Below are 20,316 nucleotides of genomic sequence, written 5' to 3'. Positions count from 1 at the left end.
AAAAAAATTGTATATAGGATGGACCTCCCAAGCTACCTGCCTATACAACAATGAAAAGGGGAAGCTGGAGGAATGAGACCAGAAGACAAGGTGTGTTAATCAGAGGATCACCAGGTAAACATTTTCACCGGAAAAAAGGAAAACGAATGCAGTTACCAACGCGAAGGACTGGTAAGCTGCAATATAATTATTTTTAAGTTTTTGGGTTTCAATAGGCCTTAAAATAAAGGATAGAACACGTAAAGTGACCTCATCAAAAATGACTGGCACTTAAAGTGTTACAAAACCCCCAACAGTAAAATCTGTCTGCAGTAAAGCGTGCTTGTTATACTCACTGTGGAACCTAAGGGGTTAATCCTCTGCATTGTGAAAAAAGGATGTTTGATTCTGTTTTCTCTGATCCTCCCCTTCTACTGTCCTCAATCCATCTGCTGATAGAACAGAGCCTTGGGGGCAAGCTCCACATGATCAATTTGGTGTGTATTGCTAGAGAGGTTTATTATTTTTCTTGGGAGAGTGCATGTGATCAGCACAGGGCCAGCATTGTCCAAACAGAGGGTTAGGGGTCCTGCAGCCTCATAGGAGAGAATGAAAACTCCTCCTACAAGCCTTAACCAGTGCTCTGCTGGACACTGATAAAGTCACAAGACTGCTATATACTGCTGATGAAAAAAGGTATTTAGCAGTTTGTATTTACTAAAATAATTGCATTTCCATGTTCTGTGTACTGTGGGAGACCAGATATAGTGAATGCAGGGTCCAGGGAGACCAGATATAGCGAATGCAGGGTCCTGGGAGACCAGATATAGTGAATGCAGGGTCCGGGGAGACCAGATCTAGTGAATGCAGGGTCTGGGGAGACCAGATATAGGGAATGCAGGGTCCGGGGAGACCAGATCTAGTGAATGCAGGGTCCGGGGAGACCAGATCTAGTGAATGCAGGGTCCGGGGAGACCAGATATAGGGAATGCAGGGTCCTGGGTTTAGTAACACTTTAAGTTTCCAGTAGAGGCCTGCTATATGACTGGTTGGCCTTCCCTCCAGGCACCTTCCCCACTCATCTGGGCTCCTCATTAACCTGTTGCTCTGGGGAATGTCAAAGGACATTATTATAGTGAATTTAAATTCAGAGATATTTGTTCACGCTTAAGTATATCTGAACTTATTGTAATGTATTCATGCAGACTTGAAAAGTTATTAAATTGTCCCACTTTATTTTTTGTAAAAGTCAGTATTTACATATTGGAGGTCTTGGAGGGCAGTTTAACCAAACACAAGGTATGTACCAGCATAATAACTGCACCAAAATGCTGCATTAAATAGGCTGGGCTGATATCAACTGTATTTGCTTTAAAACAGGAGTCTCCAAACTTTCCAAACAAAGAGGCAGTTTACTGTCCTTCAGACTTTTGGAGGGCCCAATTGTGGCCAATAGAGGTAGAAAATGCCCCAGGCCTGGCATCAGTGAGGGCAAACAATTCCTCAGGTAGGGTGTTTAGTTGCATAGGGCCTGTGGTCAGTAGGAAAAGGAATAGTGCCCCATCATTGGTATTACCAGGAGGAATAGTGCCCCATTGGTGTCAGTGGGAGGAATAGTTTCCTATCATTGTTGTCATTGGCAAGAATATTGCACCATCATTGGTGTCAGTGGATGGAATAGTGCGCCATCATTGATATTAGTTGGAGGAATAGTGCCCTATTGTTGGTATTCAGTTGCATAGTGCCCGTGGTGAGTAGGAAAAGGAATAGTGCCCCGTCATTGGTATTCCAGGAGGAATAGTGCTCCATCATTGGTGTCAGTGGGAGGAATAGTGTCCTATCATTGCTAGCAGAGGGAGGAATAGTGTCTTATCATTGGTGTCAGTCAGAGAATAGTGCTTGATCATTGGTGTCAGTGGAAGGAATAGTGCCCCATCATTGCGAGGAATATTGTCTTATCATTGGTGTAATTTGGATAATAGTGCTTGATCATTGGTATCAGTGGAAGGAATAGCACCCCATCATTGGTATTAGTTGGAGGAATAGCGCCCCATCATTGGTATTAGTTGGAGGAATAGTGCCCTATCGTTTGTGTCAGCTGGGGGAATTATGCCCCACTGTTGGTGTCAGTTGGAGGAATAGTGCCTCAAATCTGTAAGAGAAATAGTGCCCCAAGGGCCAGATAAAGTCTAGCCAAGGGCCACATCTGGCCCTCAGGCCGTAGTTTGGAGATCACTGCTTTAAAGGATGATAACCCTGAAGCTTGCACATTTAAAACCAATTACAGGACCCATTAAGCCATCCTGACACATTCCCTTTAAGACAACATGATCAATATACTTAAATACATTCATTACAAGTAAAATGAATTAACAAACTCTAACAGAACACTTGTTAAGCTCCTCATGGGTGTAGAGCAGATTTTAACCTTGATGCAGGTAGAGTTCTTCACAGTAGGAATTGCTGGATTAAATCAAAAAACACCAAAATCAATCTAATCTAAAGTTATATAGAATGTCTAAATAAAACTGTGTTCACCCAGGGAATAGACCAGAGTCAGGAAGTGGACTTGAGTACCTTACAATAAGATTGGACAGTTGTCTTCTGTTGACCAATAAGGATCATGAAAGGATCTTGATGAAAAAATATATTCTACTTTATAGAAGACAATGTAAGCAGAAAAGATGTCTATTTGTTAGGCCTTATCAGCATAGAGACCTTCTTTAGCGAGTAGGCACCACCACGAAATTCAGCCCAGTAGACGCCATCTTGGTAGCGACTACGGTAATGACCTCCACGATACCAGACACCATTGAGGTTAGAGTGTGCACACATGTTATACCACCAGCCTCCTTTCTGGAAATGGGCACAATTACCTGAGGAAACAGAAAAAGCAAAGGATGCAGAAGGGTATACACTCTTACGAGCAAAACATTGAGCTTGCAGTACCGGTTGTTAAAACCTTTGTTTTGAGAAATATGTAGCAAAACTGGTTTGTAACTACATTTTTCCATCCATATATGTGTTTTGCGTTTATACAGTAAATCATATAACTCCAGTGTTGGATTTTATGGTAAGATTTATAGCAAGGGTAGACTACCCTGGCAAGGTGGAGATCCATCTGAACAACATGGCAGAGATCAAAGATCAACAAGGTGCAGTGCACTTTTTTTTAAGAGATAACCTAGTAAGGTCCCATTAAAAAGTAAGGAAGGTTTGAAGAAAATATATTACAAAAAATCACTGTAGAAAATACAAACCTATTCTATCTTTGTCATGGTTACCGGGACTCATTGCGATTGGTCTCCTTCCTGCTGAGGTTCTTTCAATGGTCACTGTCGGCTTCTTTGTGTTCCACTGAGGTCATTTCTGGTGCACCATGGCGTTACTTCCGGTGTGCGATCTTCGGTACATCGAGGGGGTCCTTCCTGGTTCCTCTCATCCCTCTAGTAGCATTTCATCAGACCGATGGCCTATGGACTCCCTGTTTACCACCAACTGTGGTTTATTACTCTTCCATCCTGAGTCCACTATCCAGGCTCCCCATAGCCATGTCTACACAACAGTAAGTGGCTCCCACTATTCCTTTCAGCTTACGTTTTGCATCAATCCTTGTCTTGCATTATATATTTTCATGGATACAATTTATATGGTGATTATGGTTTTATTGCTTCATTAAACGTTTTATAGACATTGACTGCTGGTCATGAATGCTATCACATTTATTCTTGGCTCACACCATGAGCGCTCTTATTTTCTATGCTCCCAGCAGTTTGTAATGCAGAGGTTAGCAGCAAGTAACCCAGAATTCAGAGATCAGTAGTAATTAATGAAGGGTTTAGAGTTCAGTATGTAATGAAGGTGTCCATAGTAATTCATACATAATGCAGGGGTCAGTAGTAAGTAATGCAGAGTTCATAGGTCAGTAGCTAGTGCAGATTGCAGGTATCAATAGAAAGTCATGCATAGTGCAAGAGTCAGTAGTAAGTCACACAGAGTTCAGAGGTCAGTGGGTAGAGCAGAGTGCAGGTGTCAGTAGTAAGTCATGCGTAGTGCAGGGGTCAGTAGTAAGTCACTCAGAGTGCAGGGGCTAGCAGTATGTATCACAGAGTGCAGAGGTCAGTAGTAAAGAACACAGAGGGAAAGGGTCACAAAAAGTAACACAGAGGTCAATAGTAAGTAATGCATAGTGCAGGGCTCAGTACCACAGCATTACTTTCCCCTTCCCTCTGTAAAAAATTGCTCACCAGAATTCAGATGCAGCAGCTAGTGAAGTCCTCCCAGGTCTCCCCTCAGCTGTGTTATATGATATGTCAAAGCTCAGGAGGAGCCTAGAACCTCTCTCAGTTCTGCTTTCACATTGCTGCTCTGACCTGAGGTCTGAGGGACAGTTGTCAGGGTCAGGACCTGGTAGCACAGCATCACTATTTATCGGTCACATAGCAGCGAATGATGGGTAGATCAAGTTTGGCTGGTTGCTGACCCCCTTTTCTTAAGTTCAACCCATAGCTGATAACTCTGGGTAAGTATAGGTGGACTGCATCTCCCATCAGATTATACAATACATCTACTGTATCAGAGACTCTAGCTCTAGACTCTAGCTCTAGTTCAGTGTACACTTTCATAATTCATATCTAATCAATTCTCAGACTTGTCTGCATAATAATCTACCCACTGGTGGAGTGTCACTTGTGCAGATGAAAAGTTATAGGCCAAATATGAGTTATGGGAGATTTTTGCTCCAGTTGAGGCATCCACCCATCTCTCCACGCCCTAAGCGGAGATTGGTCCTTGATTGCAGAGCCACCCCCTGCTGGGGACTACAAAACAGGCTGTCAGGCCTAAGAGTAGGAAGTTGAAGAATTCTCCCATTGACCATCGTAACATAGGGAGATCAAAGCACCATTCTGCTCTGAAACTTGGATCTGCTAACCCAGGACTTTGGCAAGTACTTAAACCCTTTCACCTCTCTCTGATATCTCTTTGCTGTGATATGGTTCTTTGTATATGTATATCTATATCTAAGGTACATCTTTTTCTGTAAATATTGTTATTGCACCCATTTGACCTTTTAGTAATAAATCTTTCCTTCTGAAAGTGTTGAACTGTTTCTATAGCGCTTTATTGCAATTTACGAATTTCTGCCTCTAAAGAGAATGCTACTGTGTTTGTTTAAACCTCTGTATAACCGGCCTGCGGACCATTTTACACAGACGATTATCTCAATCATTATAGTGTTATAGCTGATAACGCCAAGTTTCCTCTTTCCCTGTACAAAAAGGAGGTGGTGGCAGTGTGAAGGGTTAATTGCGTAATTAACCTGACCCAGTAACAATCGCCCAGGCTGCCGGTACATCAATTGTGGCCCATTAGCTGGAAAATCGTTGTGCAGGGTGCAGCTGGGTGTGGCATTGTTACGCATGTCACATCGCAGTTCTAGATCGGCTAGTCCTTCGGTCACGAGTTTGGGTAAGAAGGTCTGGGGTCTGATGCAGCAATCGTGACATATTGGTGGCAGCGATCGTGGGATCGTGACAGTACCCAAAACAGATGTCCCATTAGAAGATATCAATAAACAATAAAGCTTTTAATTTCCCAACTATATCTCTCTTAATTAAGACAGACATCAATGAAATCCTTCCTTAAGAAAACAAAAAAGAGTTTTTGGTTTAGATATTTAGATTTTCACTGCAGGTAAAATCTACTCCTGCACGCAAGTTTGGTGCATTCCAAAAAACAATTGTAAGCCCAACTGCCTGTAAACGACGATGTGTACATGGACACATAGGAAAATATTAGGGAGAGTTCAAGGGCTGCTGAAAAAAACGCAGAAAAGCTCCTAAACGTGAGTTTATCAGCTGCAGTGTACATGGAGCCTAAAACTGCATCTTCAGGGAGGTCAACCTAAATACTTTGAGTCAACCTTTCTCAACCAGGGTGCCTTGAGGTTTCTTCAGAAGAGGAGAAGGATAGTGCTACCTGTTTTATCTAGTAGTAGTTAGTAATATTCAGCCGGACTTGTCCAAGCCTTCAGTTCTAATGAGTGTCAGGCAGCATTAATATCCTCATATGGTTGCACCAACACATTGATCTTAAAATTTTGGAAAGGCAGATGTTATTGTCCAAAACCAGGTGTGAAAATTGTGGACCCCCCTCATTCTATATACATCCCATGTTTGGTGTCAAGAAGACTTCACAAATGTTAATCCTTCAATTTACCTAGCTGAAAGTGCGGATTGCTGTCAAAAGGCCAGGGTAGAGATGGTAAAATGGGTTGTGGAAGACACATGGGAAATGTTTCACTAAAACTGCATGGTGCAAAATCTGGTTCAGCTGTGCATAGAAACCAATCAGCTTTCAGGTTGTATTGTCAAAGTGTAATTGAATAAACTGAAGTTAGAAGGTGATTGGCTACCATGTACAGCTGCACCAGATTCTGAGTTCTCCAACCTTAGTAACCCTCCCCCATGGTGTTGAAGGCCCCACCCCTGTTCAGTGATGGTTGTTCCAGTTGGTATGTTTTCCTGAAACTTATTAGAATGCAAAAACCGTTTGGACAAGCTACAAAACGTCTTTAACATTATAGAACAAGCCCAGCTGAATGTGCTTAACTACTGCTGGATATACAGTGGATATAAAAAGTCTACACATCCCTGTTAAAATGTCAGGTTTCTGTGATGTAAAAAATGAGACAAAGATAAATCATTTCAGAACTTTTTCCACCTTTAATGTGACCTATAATCTGTACAACTCAATTGAAAAACAAAATGAAATCTTTTAAGGGGGGAAGTAAAAGTAAAAAACCAAAATAATGGGGTTGCATAAGTGTGCACACCTTCTTATAACTGGGGTTGTAGCTGTGTTCAGCTTTAAGCATCACATTCAAAATCATGTTAAATAGGAGTCACTACACACCTGTCATCATTTAAAGTGCCTCTGATTAGCCTCAAATAACATTCAGCTGTTCTAGTAGGTCTTTCCTGACAGTCTCCTACTGTAAAAGCCATGGCAAGCAGACAGCTTCCAAAGCATCAGAGGGATCTCATTGTTAAAAGTTATCAGTCAGGAGAAGGGTACAAAAGAATTCCCAAGGCATTAGATATACCATGGACCACAATGACAGTTATCATCAAGTGGAGAAAATATGGTGCAACAGTGACATTACCAAGAACTGGACGTCCCTCCAAAATTGATGAAAAGACGAGAAGAAAACTGGTCTGGGAGGTTGCCAAGAGGCCTACAGCAACATTAAAGGAGCTTCAGGAATATCTGGCAAGTTCTGGCTGTGTGGTCCATGTGACAACAATCTCCCGTATTCTTCATATGTCTGGGCTATGGGGTATAGTGGCAAGACGGAAGCCTTTTCTTAAAAGAAAAATATCCAAGCCCGGCTAAATTTTTCAAAAACACATCTAAAGTCTCCCAAAAGCATGTGGGAAAATGTGTTATGGTCTGAAGAAACCAAGGTTGAACTTTTTGCCGTCATTCAAAAAGATATAATTGGTGCAAAAGCAACACTGCACATCACCAAAAGAACACCATACCCACAGTGAAGCATGATGGTGGTAGCATTATGCTTTGGGGCTGTTTTTCTTCAGCTGGAACTTGGGCCTTAGTCAAGGTAGAGGGAATTATGAACAGTTCCAAATACCAGTCAATATTGGCACAAAACCGTCAGGCTTCTGCTAGAAAGCTGAACATGATGAGGAATTTCATCTTTCAGCATGACAACGACCCAAAGAATACATCCAAATGAACAAAGGAATGGCTTCACCAGAAGATTAAAGATTTGGAATGGCCCAGCCAGAGCACAGACCCAAATCCGATTGAAAACCTGTGGGGTGATCTGAAGAGTGCTGAGCACAGGAGATGCCCTCGCAATCTGACAGATTTGGAGTGTTTTTGCAAGGAAGAGTGGGCAAATATTGCCAAGTCAAGATGTGCCATGCTGATAGACTCATACCCAAAAAGACTGAGTGCTGGAATCACATCAAAGGTGCTTCAACGAAGTATTAGTTTAAGGGCGTGCACACTTATGCAACCATATTATTTTCATTTTTTATTTTTACTCCCCCCCCCCCTTAAAGATTTCAGTTTGTTTTTCAATTGAGTTGTACAGTTTGTAGGTTACATTAAAGGTGGAAAAAGTTATGAAATTATTTATCTTTGTTTCATTTTTTTACATCACAGAAACCTGACATTTTAACAGGGGTGTGTAGACTTTTTATATCCACTGTACCATGACCTGGATAAATAATAGCCCTCACAGACATGCTACCTTTTTTTATTTCAGCACTGGTGTATATTGCCATTTTGATATGTTAAAGTGGAACTTCACTCTCTCAATCAACATGGACTATTTTGAATCCTTATGCTGCTATCATTAGTAAATAGATAGGAACGTTTATCATATTTTTTTTACATTTCTTCAGTTACTTCCTGGTTTCCATGCCTAGGCAGATTATGTCATACACCCCAGCATTCTTCATTAGGGGAAGGAGGGTTCTCAGCTCAGCCAATGCCTAAGCTAAGGGAAGATGGACTCCAGGAAGAAAATGCTACATGGATCATCTGCCCTTACTCAAGATGGCCACCGCCAGAAATGCCAAGAATGTTTTTCAAAATGATTTCTCAGCAAAATAAAGCATGGAGACCTGAATGGATGGAGGAGTTTGCTCTGAACATTAACAATTAATTAAATAGTATTTTTGGTTTGTGGTGCTCAGGTGTAGTGCAATTTAAGTTGTGAAATTAATTTTTCATTTTGTTGGTACGCTAGTTGCTGAAGTAAGACTAAGTTTAGATGTTGCAGCAAAGACAATAATCCTTCAGTAATTTCAGGTTAGTAGACCTTACTCTTGGAATGCCCTGGAGATAAAGGAAGCCATCATTCACCTATCTTTTGGTAGACCGCGTTTACATTACAATAATAAAACTGCAGTAGAAGCTAGTGTCTTTGCAATTCAACTTACCCAGGTAGGAGTCCCTGTCCTTGTCTAGGGTACTGAACTGTTTGTCATTGTGCCAAGAGAGGGAGTCCCCAGCTGTCCCTTTATACTGGCCCAGCCTCAGTCTGTAGAAATCACTCTCGGGTTCCAGCCTGAAGTGGTCATATTCGGCACTCACTTGCCGTCCCTGCCAATCCTCCATGAGGATCAGGAGTTTGTAACTGTCTTGGTTGGCCAACCAGAAAATGTTCTCAAGGCCCAACCAGTATTCACTGTCCAAATTACCAAATCCATGCTGTGGAAAAAAAGGGCAAAATTAGTAGTTTAAGAGCACAATAATTGTACACACACGTTATATTAAAGTGTATGCATGGATGAAACTTTTATAGATTAGAACAAGGTAAATCCCCTTATTTTGCTGTCATTCACTGCTATTATTGGAAAGATTTCTCTTCACTTCCTGTCTTGAGGACACATTGAGGGAAATGGAAATGAGGGGGCTTAGCCCCTTGGTTGTCACCAAAACAGTGGACCCCAGTGGAAGATTTCTCCTCAACTCTTGTACTTGTGTCATTTGTAAAATTCTCGATTTCCAATCACTTTCTTGGTGACAGTGGTCACAGGACAACCGGAGAAGATAAATCTACCCTCTGGGGACAGCACTAAAAGACTGGGTTTAATATCTGCCAGTAACTTTCCAAAACTAAGGAAACATTGGCTATGCATACACTTTAAGATTTAGAATGTTGTAGAATTTTAGAATGTTTAGTTGTATCTTCTGTAAAGAAATTATAATACAATATTATGTCTTACAACAGCGCCCCATGCTTAATGCATTGGCTGCTACTGTAACAGTGTGAATGGCACATGCATTAAGGTAGGTAGTCACCTACCTTAATGCATGTGCCATTCACACTGTTACAGTAGCAGCCAATGCATTTGGCACAGCAGTCTAAACATGGTTGCACAGAAGATATTTAAACATTTTTGCACAATTACAGTTTATTTTCTGTATTAAAAGTGAAAATGAAGGCTGGGCCCACCTTGTAGTTTTGCCAGGTGGTAAAAAAATTGATTGATCCATCTTGTCTTCTTTGTATGACTGTCCATCCCCCTCCATTGAGTGACTGCTCACACCAGGATTGCATGATCTGGTTGCTGTTACGTGGTTTTAGGAGGTAGATGCCGCTTGACGTCTGTCCACCCAGCAAGGCATCGTAACAATCCACCCATGGTCCTGGCCATAGACATGACAATATTTAGCAGCAATAGCTATGATCTGTTTCCATCCTGATACTTTTTTATTGATAGGTCAGGTTCTCGGGACACTAGTGGATTTATAATTTGTCAACCTTTTATAAAGTTAGGGGTTAAGCTATCCTAGAATGGACCACATTCCAAACTGGGTGAACATACAGATCAGAATTCTTCCTTAGCCAATGAAAAGAATGCAGCATGGGGTTACTGAGCCCAAAGAGTCAGCAGGTGAGGGAAGGACACTGGAATGTTATGTGGATTAGCATATTGTAGGGCTTATCCAGGGGCGAACTGACAACTCATGGGGCCCCCGGGCAATAGGGGATCATACCCAAAAAGCCTATGAAAAAGCCAATGAAAGGTACCAGGGGCATCTCATGGGGCCCCCTACTGAACTCGGGCCCTCGGGCACTGCCCGAGTGCTTTAATGGTCAGTTCGCCCCTGGGCTTATCATTTTGAATGACACCCCAATTCACTATAGAAATGCACCACCAAAGCACATACATTGCAGCACATCACAACGCCCAATAATGTGCTACGTTGCATTGCAAGGCGCTGTATGTTAAAAAAAATTCTGCATGACATTTTTTCGTCCTTTCCTGTTCTTTGGCAGCCCATTTAAAATGAATGGGCTGCGTTAATGCAATGCACATTAATATGTGACACCACGCACATTGTGTATGTATTAATGCAATGCACTAGAGTGCCAAAGTGTTAATGGGCCATAAACGCTGGTTCACTGACAACTGTGTGAGAGTTCAGGTGCTGAAGAAGAGACCCCCAACTTATAAATAATTCATCTATAGCTCACTCTACATTAATGTGATGGTCAGTGAGTAAAGAGCCCCTTATAGGTAACTAAAAAGATCTATGGTGTCAGTGGTTACTTATCTTAGAGGCAGAAATTGCTTATTCTTTAAGCTACCCATAGCAACCTCTGAAGGAACCCTAAGGTTCCACAGAACCATGGTTGAAAAAGATGGCCCTACAATCCAAAACAAAGAAAAATGTCTTTAGATATACATTATAGAACATCTATACTTTCATCAAAGCTACACTAGGCCTCTAGCCCTTCTGAGCTGTTCTGTGTTATAAACCCCATTCCACATGCCGACTTACCTGTAAAAGACAGCATGCTCCTATCTTTAAGCCTCTATATGCAATTTTGGCCTGTGCAAAACTGGAGATGACAGCCTTGTACAACACTGGACAAAATTGCCCCCAGAGTATAGAAACAAAGGCTCAGCTCAGATTAGGTATCAACTGTCTTCTTGTAGTAAGAAAACAAAGGTGGAGGATTTTTCTCCAGATTTCCTCTACCTTGTACATGAGCTTTAAATCAAGTTCAATGGCTTGGGATTTATGAAAGCTACTGTATTTAATCTAAGTGAAATTCCTAAAACATGTCCTGTTGGGGGTACTTGAGGTTTGAGGTTGGGAAACGCTGCTTTATAGTATAGAATATCTCAGGAGGGCAATGAAGGAGGTTAGTGTCCACTTGTCCTTTAAAGTGGACCTGAAATCTAAAAGTGAAAGATATGAAACATTTAGAAATTTTATATGCAAGAAATACTGGAGTTTCAGAGGATCAAAGGCAGCACATCCCATTAAAGATACATATTTGCTGCAAAGAAAGGGGACTGTTAAGGTGCCAAGACACAAAACTCACAACGGTAGTGTATGATAAAAATTTACAGTCATTTTATTACAAAACGCTAAAACAACATTATCACAGTATTAAAGTGTTACTAATCCCAGGACCTGGCATTCACTATATCTGGTCTCCCACAGTACACAGAACATGGAAATGCAATTATTTTAGTAAATATAAACTGCTAAATACCTTTTCTCATCAGCAGTATATAGCAGTCTTGTGACTTCTATCAATTTCCAGCCGAGCACAGGTTAAAGCTTGTAGGAGGAGTTTTCCTCTAGGAGAATGTAGAACCCCTGATCCTCTGTCTGCACAGTGAAGATTGGCCCTGTGCTGATCACAAGCGCTCTCCCAAGTAAAAAAAAAAAACCTCTCTAGCAATACACACCAAACTGAGTGTGTGCAGAGTGACTCCATACTTATGTTCTATCAGGAGATAAGTGGAGGACACTGGAAGAAGGGGAGGATCAGAGAAGACAGGATCAAACAGCCTTTTTACACAATGCAAAGAATTAACCCCTTAGGCACCTCAGTGAGTATAACAAGCATGCAGACTGATTTTACTGTTGTGGGTTTAGTAACACTTTAAGCATAAAACCACCACAACCTTTGAATGCAGCTTGAAAGTCTGTGCAAAATGGTTCAGCTCTACATGTTCCATCACAGTTTTGGCTTCCTCAGGAGACTTATGAATACTGCATAAGTAAGAGTTGTGAATACACTCCCTCAAGAATTGGTTCTGGCCAGCTCAGTGGATTGCTTTAAAAAAAGTCCTGGATTGTTTCTTAGATACACAGAATATAACTGGATATAACATTTATAGGTAAAGTTGATCCAGGGAATATCCGATTGTCTCTCGGGGGATCAGGAAGAAATTTTTTTCCCTGCAGGATCAAATTAGATCATGTTTTGCTGTTTTTTTGCCTTCCTCTGGATCAACTGTGGGTGTAGGGTTATAACTTTTTTTTTTTTTTTTTAAATGGTTGAACTGGATGGATTTTTGTCTTTTTTCAGCCAGACTAACTATGTAGCTATGTAACTATATATGCAAGAAATACCACAAGGGCACACAAATGTGTTAAATGGTGAAAGAATCAAGTTGATGTCAAGATAACCAAGAAAGTAAAGTTCTGCACCGAATGGTCCCACCCAGATGTGTGCTGCCATAGGAGGGGAACCCCCCTATATATATGTGATATGACCAGGATATGGATCCCTGCTCACTGAATGTAAGGTAAAAAACCAATTCTGCTCCAAAGTACAAATTTAATAGATCATCTCCAGAGTCAGTAGCCGCGAGTAGCAACTACTGAGTGAACCAGAAGATGGATGACATATTCAGTGAAGGTAGGAAATCAGCAACAAAGAAATGTAAATAAGGTTTTGCCTGGAGTTCTGCTTTAAAAAATCAACTTTGTTCTTCAAAAATAGCAGTGCACTTACTGACATAGCTACAGTATATATCTGCAGTGTGAGATCTAAGGCTCTTTGCCTCGGACTGCTAATATCATGTGATTTGGTGTGACAGTTGAGGATGTTGCTAATGTGCTAATCACTGTTCTTCTTAGTGGAGAGGAAGTAGTACCTGTGAACCTGCAGTCAAGCATCTCTGTGCTCCTGCTTCATTCAGTGTGTGGATATGTGCTTTCTAGATCTCCCCTGCTTTTGCATGATTATCCTTTCATCAATCATTGCATCACCAGTTATCAGTGGGGCAACTTAGACATAAGGAAGCAAAGCACTCTCCTTTACGAAGATGGCCATTTCCACACGGAGACACATTGTGAAACAAAGCATGGTAAGTCAGTAATGAGGAAACGTTTAGCTATAGACAATACTAGCGACTAGGCCTTTGCCCTCTATTTGCTTTTCTTGGGCACAGCTTCCATAGTTGAGCTCCTGTCTAAAACACCTTTTTTTGTTTCTAGGGGACTGTGCTGGAGATCTCGGTTCTTTATTTTCCAGGTCCACGCACCTGATGTGTTCTTTATGAGGTAGTTTGTTTTTTTCAATTAGAGGTCTGCTTTATTTCACAATATGGAGAAGGTAACACCTCAGGGTGAGTGGGAACACCTCAAACCTCAAGTTGCTGATGGAGTCTTGGTCTACCAAGTTAAATTTCCCTTTTTAAATGGGCCGATCCTTTCATTTTTTATTTCCAAATAAGACTACATTGTGCCATTTTCACAATTACTTACCATCCAGTCATTAATCTGCTCACTTTGCATCTCAGTCTACCCATTCTGTTATATCTTGTAATAAAAAATAATGTCTTGATATACATTTTTTTAATTTGCTATCTTTGTATTCCCGTTTGAAGTACCTGTTGATTTGGTGGCCTCTGGTTCTGTGACAACAGGGGCACTGGAGGTTGTTCTGGGGACTGGATCTGATTGTTTCTGAGGATCTTCTTTCCTGACAGCTATGTGATCCCTTTCCTCTTCATGGATTTGACGGTTCTGTTTCTTCTTTATATCAGTAGGATCAGCATCAGATTGTGTAGCCTGCAAACATATATAGCACATATTTAGCTGAAGCCCAGACTCGTCAGACTGCCAAAGAAAGTAAGGGAAATCTTCACTTAGGAAGCACGAGAACTGCTATGACTAACACTTCCTTCTGTAAATACTATTTGCCTTGAAGCCCTGCTAATTCATTGCCTTCACTCATTTGAAACAAGTATGTAAATCATTTCTGACATTGACTTTGGTTTCTGCATACTTGTTTCAGGTTAGTGAGTGCAGTTTTTTCGTGATTGTATGACTATACGGTGAATGCAAACCAAGGTCCACTGGAAAGATAAAAACTCACCTCACCCCTTACCTGTCCTGCTGAACACTGATGTAAAGAAGGCAGAATCAGACATTCCAGGAGTGTTGATTTTCTGGTCTGCTGCAGTGCTCTTTGGTTTCTTCCATTTACCCCTATGTCTCTACAGGACACAGTTGCCACATAGTATCAAACCACTGAGTGTTGAAGGAGACAAAGAAATCCCCACTCCAGAAAGTGTTGGATAATTGTAGGGTTGGTTGAGTTGTCTGACTACGCCATGTTGTGGGAGGAACCTACCACACCATTAGGGTTACCTTGCCTAGGCGGGAACTGCAGTCATGTGCACCATCTAATATTAAGGCAGTCTCCCGACTGACCTGGCACCACTGCATATGCAGATGTCCCATACCTCTATACTTAGTGGCTTATACTTGTTGCATTTGGGGTGGTGGGTCGAGCCATGCCACCTCCACCAGTCAACGTACCTCTGTCACCTTGCTCCCAGTAACAGAATGAGATCCTGCAGGATCCCATTCTGCATAAACTCTTTTCCTCCCATACAATACAGTCAGGCTGAGAACCTCCATAACACTGGTCTGCTCCTGGTTGCCATGGTAGACAAACCGCTAGGTAGGGAGACAGATGTCGACCCCCTCGCTACTGGAGTGTACCCCACGTTACCCAGGTACCACCCCTCAGTTGATTGCTTTGTGTATTCAGAGTGAACTTGGTTGCCCGTAGTTATGGCCTTGTTCCTCCTTAGTAGGTTCACTTGACACCATATTGTAGCGTACTTCCTTCTAGGGCTGCACCCCTTTGATTAACTTCAGACCCGGGTTGAGGAAAAGTTAACTGTCTTTACTGTTCATCTGTACTGCAAAACAAATGACAAACGGTTCTTTTAATAGCCCTAACTAATAGAAGGCCCAGGCATACCTTATAGGTGACAGGTGGCATAGTACATAGATGGTGGCATAGACCATACTTGGCGGTATCCTGGTACCGCCAGGAGTAGAATAACACACACAGTTCCTCCTTGGCTTTCTTGAGATGTGTCAGGAACAACCGCACAGCAGCACACCAGATGCAGCGGAGTTTCAGCAACCTCAGCCTTCCCTCAATTTATATCACAGGTGGGTCATCTGAAGCCCAAAAAGCCTGCACTCCGGGAGCAGAGAACGTAAACCCTTCCCAACCCAGCCTGGGCCAGTACCTAACATATTAAGCTGCTTACTTATTGATTTGTTTTCAGCAATCACTCACTCTTCATTACAGCAGTGTTTGGTAGCATGGGCAGCAAGGAGAGTTTTTATTATCTTTCCAGGGAACCCTTTTTATCATTTATAGTTTAGTGACTGAGCCACTTTACATTATGGTGACTGTTATACATTCCTCTGGCTGAACTTTTCTTTTTTTGAGCAGAGATAAGCAATCTACTGATCAAAACTTACCTAAATGTCACACTTGCACTTTAGTTGGGTCAATTACAAGCCATAGGCAAGCAACAAATACAAAAATAAACTGATGGAAAACTGTTCACTTAATAATCACCAAATCCTGGAACTCTTTGAAATTGTGAAAGAAGAGATTTCATTAGTTTGCTGAAGAAAGGGTTCTTTACTGTATGAGCTCAGAAAAAGGTGGATTAGCCTTCTGCATGCAACCACTTCCATAACCCACAGTAAATGACTTTTTAAAAGCGCAAATAATGAAATACCTACCATACATTTCTAAAATGCACAGGAGAATGTTATATTCAATTTTGACTAGGAGTCAGAAAGGTATTTACCCCCGACAAAGCAATTTGGACCACAATTTATCAATCTGGACCAATGAAAGTATTTCTTTTTGTTCTTTTTCTGAGCTTGAGCTATGTGATCAGCCTTACCTTATCAGCCTGGTGCCGAGAGCTGGTTTGAATACATTGCTCTTCTAAACGTGCTATGGTAATACTCTGGTTGTTAACTAAAGAGGCTAGGAAATTGTACTTTTCCTGGAGGTCTTTATACTTGGAGGCCAACTTGAGAACTTCAGCAGTAGCATTGATGCCGCTGCTCTCCTCCTGGATGATGTCAGTTGATTTATTGTTCCTCTGGTGGACTTCATGGATGAACTGGGTACGGAGATGGCTGAGACGGGACCCCGTGTTCCTATTCTCTTTTCTAAGATGATCCATTTCAGTGGCCACCTCATGGTCAACATCTACCATTTTTTTAAGCATTTCTATGTCAGTCTGCTGACGGTTCAGCTCCTGTTTTAGTTCTTCCACTTCACTTCTGTTTACTCCAAAAGCTTCAGGGAACTTTGCAGTGCTGATGCAGACAGCCCCAGTAATTTTTTGCTGTGGTACCACAAATGTGTATGTGCATTTGGGTCGACTTGCGCCATTGTTTTCTGAGTATTCAAATGACAGCTGAAGATAGCAAAGGTCTGGAAGAAAAGCTAACCAGAGAATGGTGTAGAAATTCATCTTAGTAAACATTGTTGATTTTCTCCTGTAAAGACAACATAAAAAAAGTCAGATATTACTGTTTACTAGGAATGCCACCATTACAACCACCAGAATATGGCTACAATCCAACATCTATAACAATCATCAACCATCATCTTCATTTCCAGGCTACCTGTATAAACGGTTAAAAAAGATTTAAACTCTAATTGATGATGTTGTGTTTGCCAAAGCACTTGCAATATATATTTTCATAAAATACTGTTATTTTTTTCAGCCATTATTGCATCTCAGTGCTATTGATTTTCTCCAGCCTCTTTCACCCACTTTCTATTTACATGCACACATTCCAGTGTCAGCTGCACAACAACTTCCAGATAATGGTGGTAAAAATGGCATTAACAACGCTTACTGAATATGAGATTTTAGTGATTTGGTTTAGATCTATTTCAACATAAGATTTTTTATTATTATTTAAAAAAATTCTGCATGATGCCCATCCACCCTGGTTGTCGTTTATTGCAGTGCAGTAAGACTGCAGTTTATGTGACTTTTTCATTGGTCTAAGGCCCCAGAAGAACCCCTAAATTAATTTTCAGGTCTTGGAGAACACTATCTAAAACTATATTATTGGGAGTCACTGGAGAAGATGCCCTTACTTCGGTGATCGGTGGGATGAATGGCCCCTTACAGTGGTGGTCAGAATGCTACTCTTACAGATAGGTAAAAAAATAATTGTGTCTTGCTGCATGTTTTTCCAAGCAGCATTGGCTCTGGAACTATGCAAGCACCATCAGATAGGTGGTCCATCAGCCACAGCCCATGGAATGCCTAGCAACCTGTGGAGAAAGCCTAGATGAGAATGGCTGGCCTAAGACGTGTCCTCAAACTGTGGTAGCAATTAGGTGTGCACTGGCTTGTCTACAGCAATCAGCCTCATTCAATCAAGGAAGAACTGATGTCAAGGCATTGTGGGTGGACAGCTAAGCCATAACACCAGATGTAAAGTTGGCACCATATGTGCCTAATATCACCAATGGTATTGGAGGAGAAAGGACTAACATGGAAATTACTACATTTTGTGCTACTTTGTCAGCGACCTAGACTGCCTAGGAATCCATCATAAAAAAGTCTGAAGAGTCTGTATTCTTAAAACCCAACTCCAAGAAAGTTAAAAATTACCCCTTACAACAAGACTGCACCCACACTGCAAGGGTTGGTTGCTCGTTTAGGTCTAGAGGACAAAGAAATGCTGCTACAGGGTGGCACGGGTGCGCAAAATCACGTATATATACGTGATTTTGCTGTCCTGGGTGGAGCCGTTTGCGGCCTCGGCTGTCAATCACTGGGTCCCGGCCCGGTGATCACTGAGTATTACCGACGTGGGAGAGAACTGTCAGCTCCTGCACAATGCTTTGTATGGCTCTGTATAGCAGAGCCATACAAAGCAGTGTGCTTACAGTTGAAAGCACACAGAACATAATGTGAAACGGCACGCAGTTAACCCTTTGATCGCCCCACATGTTAACCCCTGCCTGCACAGTTCCATTAGTACAGTGTCAGTGCTTTATATTAGCACTGATTACTGTATTGGTGTCACTGGGGATGTCACTGACACCAAGTCAGTTCCCCCCAGTGTCAGAATGCCTGCCACAGTCCCGCAGTACTGCTAGACGTTGCTGATCGCCGCCATTACTAGTAAAAAAAAAAGTTCCAATATATATACCGCCATTTGTAAATGCTATAACTTTCACGTAAACCAATTAATTTACACATAATAGGATTTTTTTTTTTTTTAGCAAAAACATGTAGCAGAATACATTTTGGTGTACATTTATGACGAAATCTGATTTTTAAAAATTTTTTATTGGACACGTTTAATAGCAAAAAGTCAAAAATATTGTTTTTTTTTTTAAATTATTGGTCTTTTTTTGTTTATAGCGCAAAAAATTAAAAATGCAGAAGTGATCAAATACCACCAAAAGAAAGCTCTATTTGTGGGTGAAAAAAAAAGGACGTAAATTTATGTACATTAAAAGACCATCAGAACAGAGTCAAAAAAGAACTAAATCTTGGGCAGCACAGTGGCTAAATGGTTAGCACTTCCACCTGGCTGTACTAGGGTCGTTGGTTCAAATCCCAGCCATGGCACCACCTGCCTGGAGTTTGCATGTTCTCCCTGTGCCTGCATGGGTTTTCTCTGGGTACTCTGGTTTCTTCCCACACTCCAAAGACATGCTGGTAGGATAATTGGCACCTATCTAAATTGGCCCTAGTATGAGTATGTATGAATGTGACTTAGGGACCTTAGATTGTACACCCCTTGAGGGTTAGGGACCAACATGAATGTACAACATCTATGTAAAGTGCTGTGTAAAATTGACAGCACTATATAAGTACCTGAAATAAATAAATATAAAAAGAGGGGACTGGATGGAAAGCAGATGGGCAGAGGGAAAAGTGTCTGGCATAAACAGCAATTCAGCTGGCTGAGCAGAAGGTGACAACAGTGAGGCAGAAAAAAAAAACAGTTGCTTGAAAAGGGCCATGGACTAGGCAGAAGGTGACAACATTTGGAAATAAAGCTAAAAAGACAGAGTATGAAGTAAAGCAGCTAAACAAAAAGCAGACACATCTGGGCAAAGTGAGAAAGTGACTGATTAGGTGGAACCTTGGAAGCAGCTGTCCAAGCAGGAAGCAAGAGAGACCTGGGCAGAGTGAAGACGATGCAGCCTTCCATAGATGGTCCTTCACATTGGCTTTATTTCAACTGCTCCTCAAGTCATAGAACAATTTTCCTGTTCTCTACAAGTTCCAGTATAATGTCTACATAATGTCTAATGGAAAGCACCATGATAGATTGCCAAATGCCTTAGAATAACACGGACAAGAAATAAAGCTGAGATTTTTAATGCTTTATCTTGCTCATCTACATATAAGATGAACATGTTCTCATCCAATTGTTTTTAACCATTAGCCGCCCGGCCTATAGCCGTTAGGCGGCCGCAAAAATGCTGTAGCTTTCCGGGGTGTACGCCATTTGGCGTCCTCCCACACATGCGCAGTTCGCGTGGTTGCAGAGCCGCGCAGCGGCGTGATCTGTCACCGGCTGTGTACCTCGGACACGGCCGATGACAGATCTGAGTACCGGCCCCCGTTGCCGGTACCATGTGACCTGCTGTGACCAATCACAGCAGGTCACATGACAGTTGTATTCAATGGATGGCTTCATTCATGCCATCCATTGTATACTAGT

General features: G+C 41.6%; 1 protein-coding gene across 1 annotated transcript in view; it reads right to left on the bottom strand.

Annotated features, from left to right (window-relative positions):
- Positions 1 to 1,194: 1,194 nt before the first annotated feature.
- The window catches only part of ANGPTL6 (angiopoietin like 6), a 39,701-nt gene continuing 20,579 nt past the window's right edge, over positions 1,195 to 20,316 (bottom strand). Inside the window, exons 2-6 of the mRNA XM_089653976.1 lie at positions 16,500 to 17,106; positions 14,163 to 14,343; positions 9,971 to 10,164; positions 8,952 to 9,222; positions 1,195 to 2,855 (exon numbers count right to left, since the gene is read on the bottom strand). Of these exons, the coding sequence (XP_089510102.1) occupies positions 2,668 to 2,855; positions 8,952 to 9,222; positions 9,971 to 10,164; positions 14,163 to 14,343; positions 16,500 to 17,093 (1,428 nt within the window). The 5' untranslated portion in view covers positions 17,094 to 17,106 and the 3' untranslated portion in view covers positions 1,195 to 2,667. The remainder of the gene's footprint in view (positions 2,856 to 8,951; positions 9,223 to 9,970; positions 10,165 to 14,162; positions 14,344 to 16,499; positions 17,107 to 20,316) is intronic.

The sequence above is a fragment of the Staurois parvus genome, unplaced genomic scaffold (assembly GCF_062004578.1).
Source record: "Staurois parvus isolate SC_StPar_1 unplaced genomic scaffold, SC_StPar_1.0 ptg000732l, whole genome shotgun sequence".
Taxonomy (NCBI): Eukaryota; Metazoa; Chordata; class Amphibia; order Anura; family Ranidae; genus Staurois; species Staurois parvus.
The sequence above is the reverse complement of the archived record's forward strand: the minus strand, read 5'-3'. Positions and strand labels throughout refer to the sequence as shown.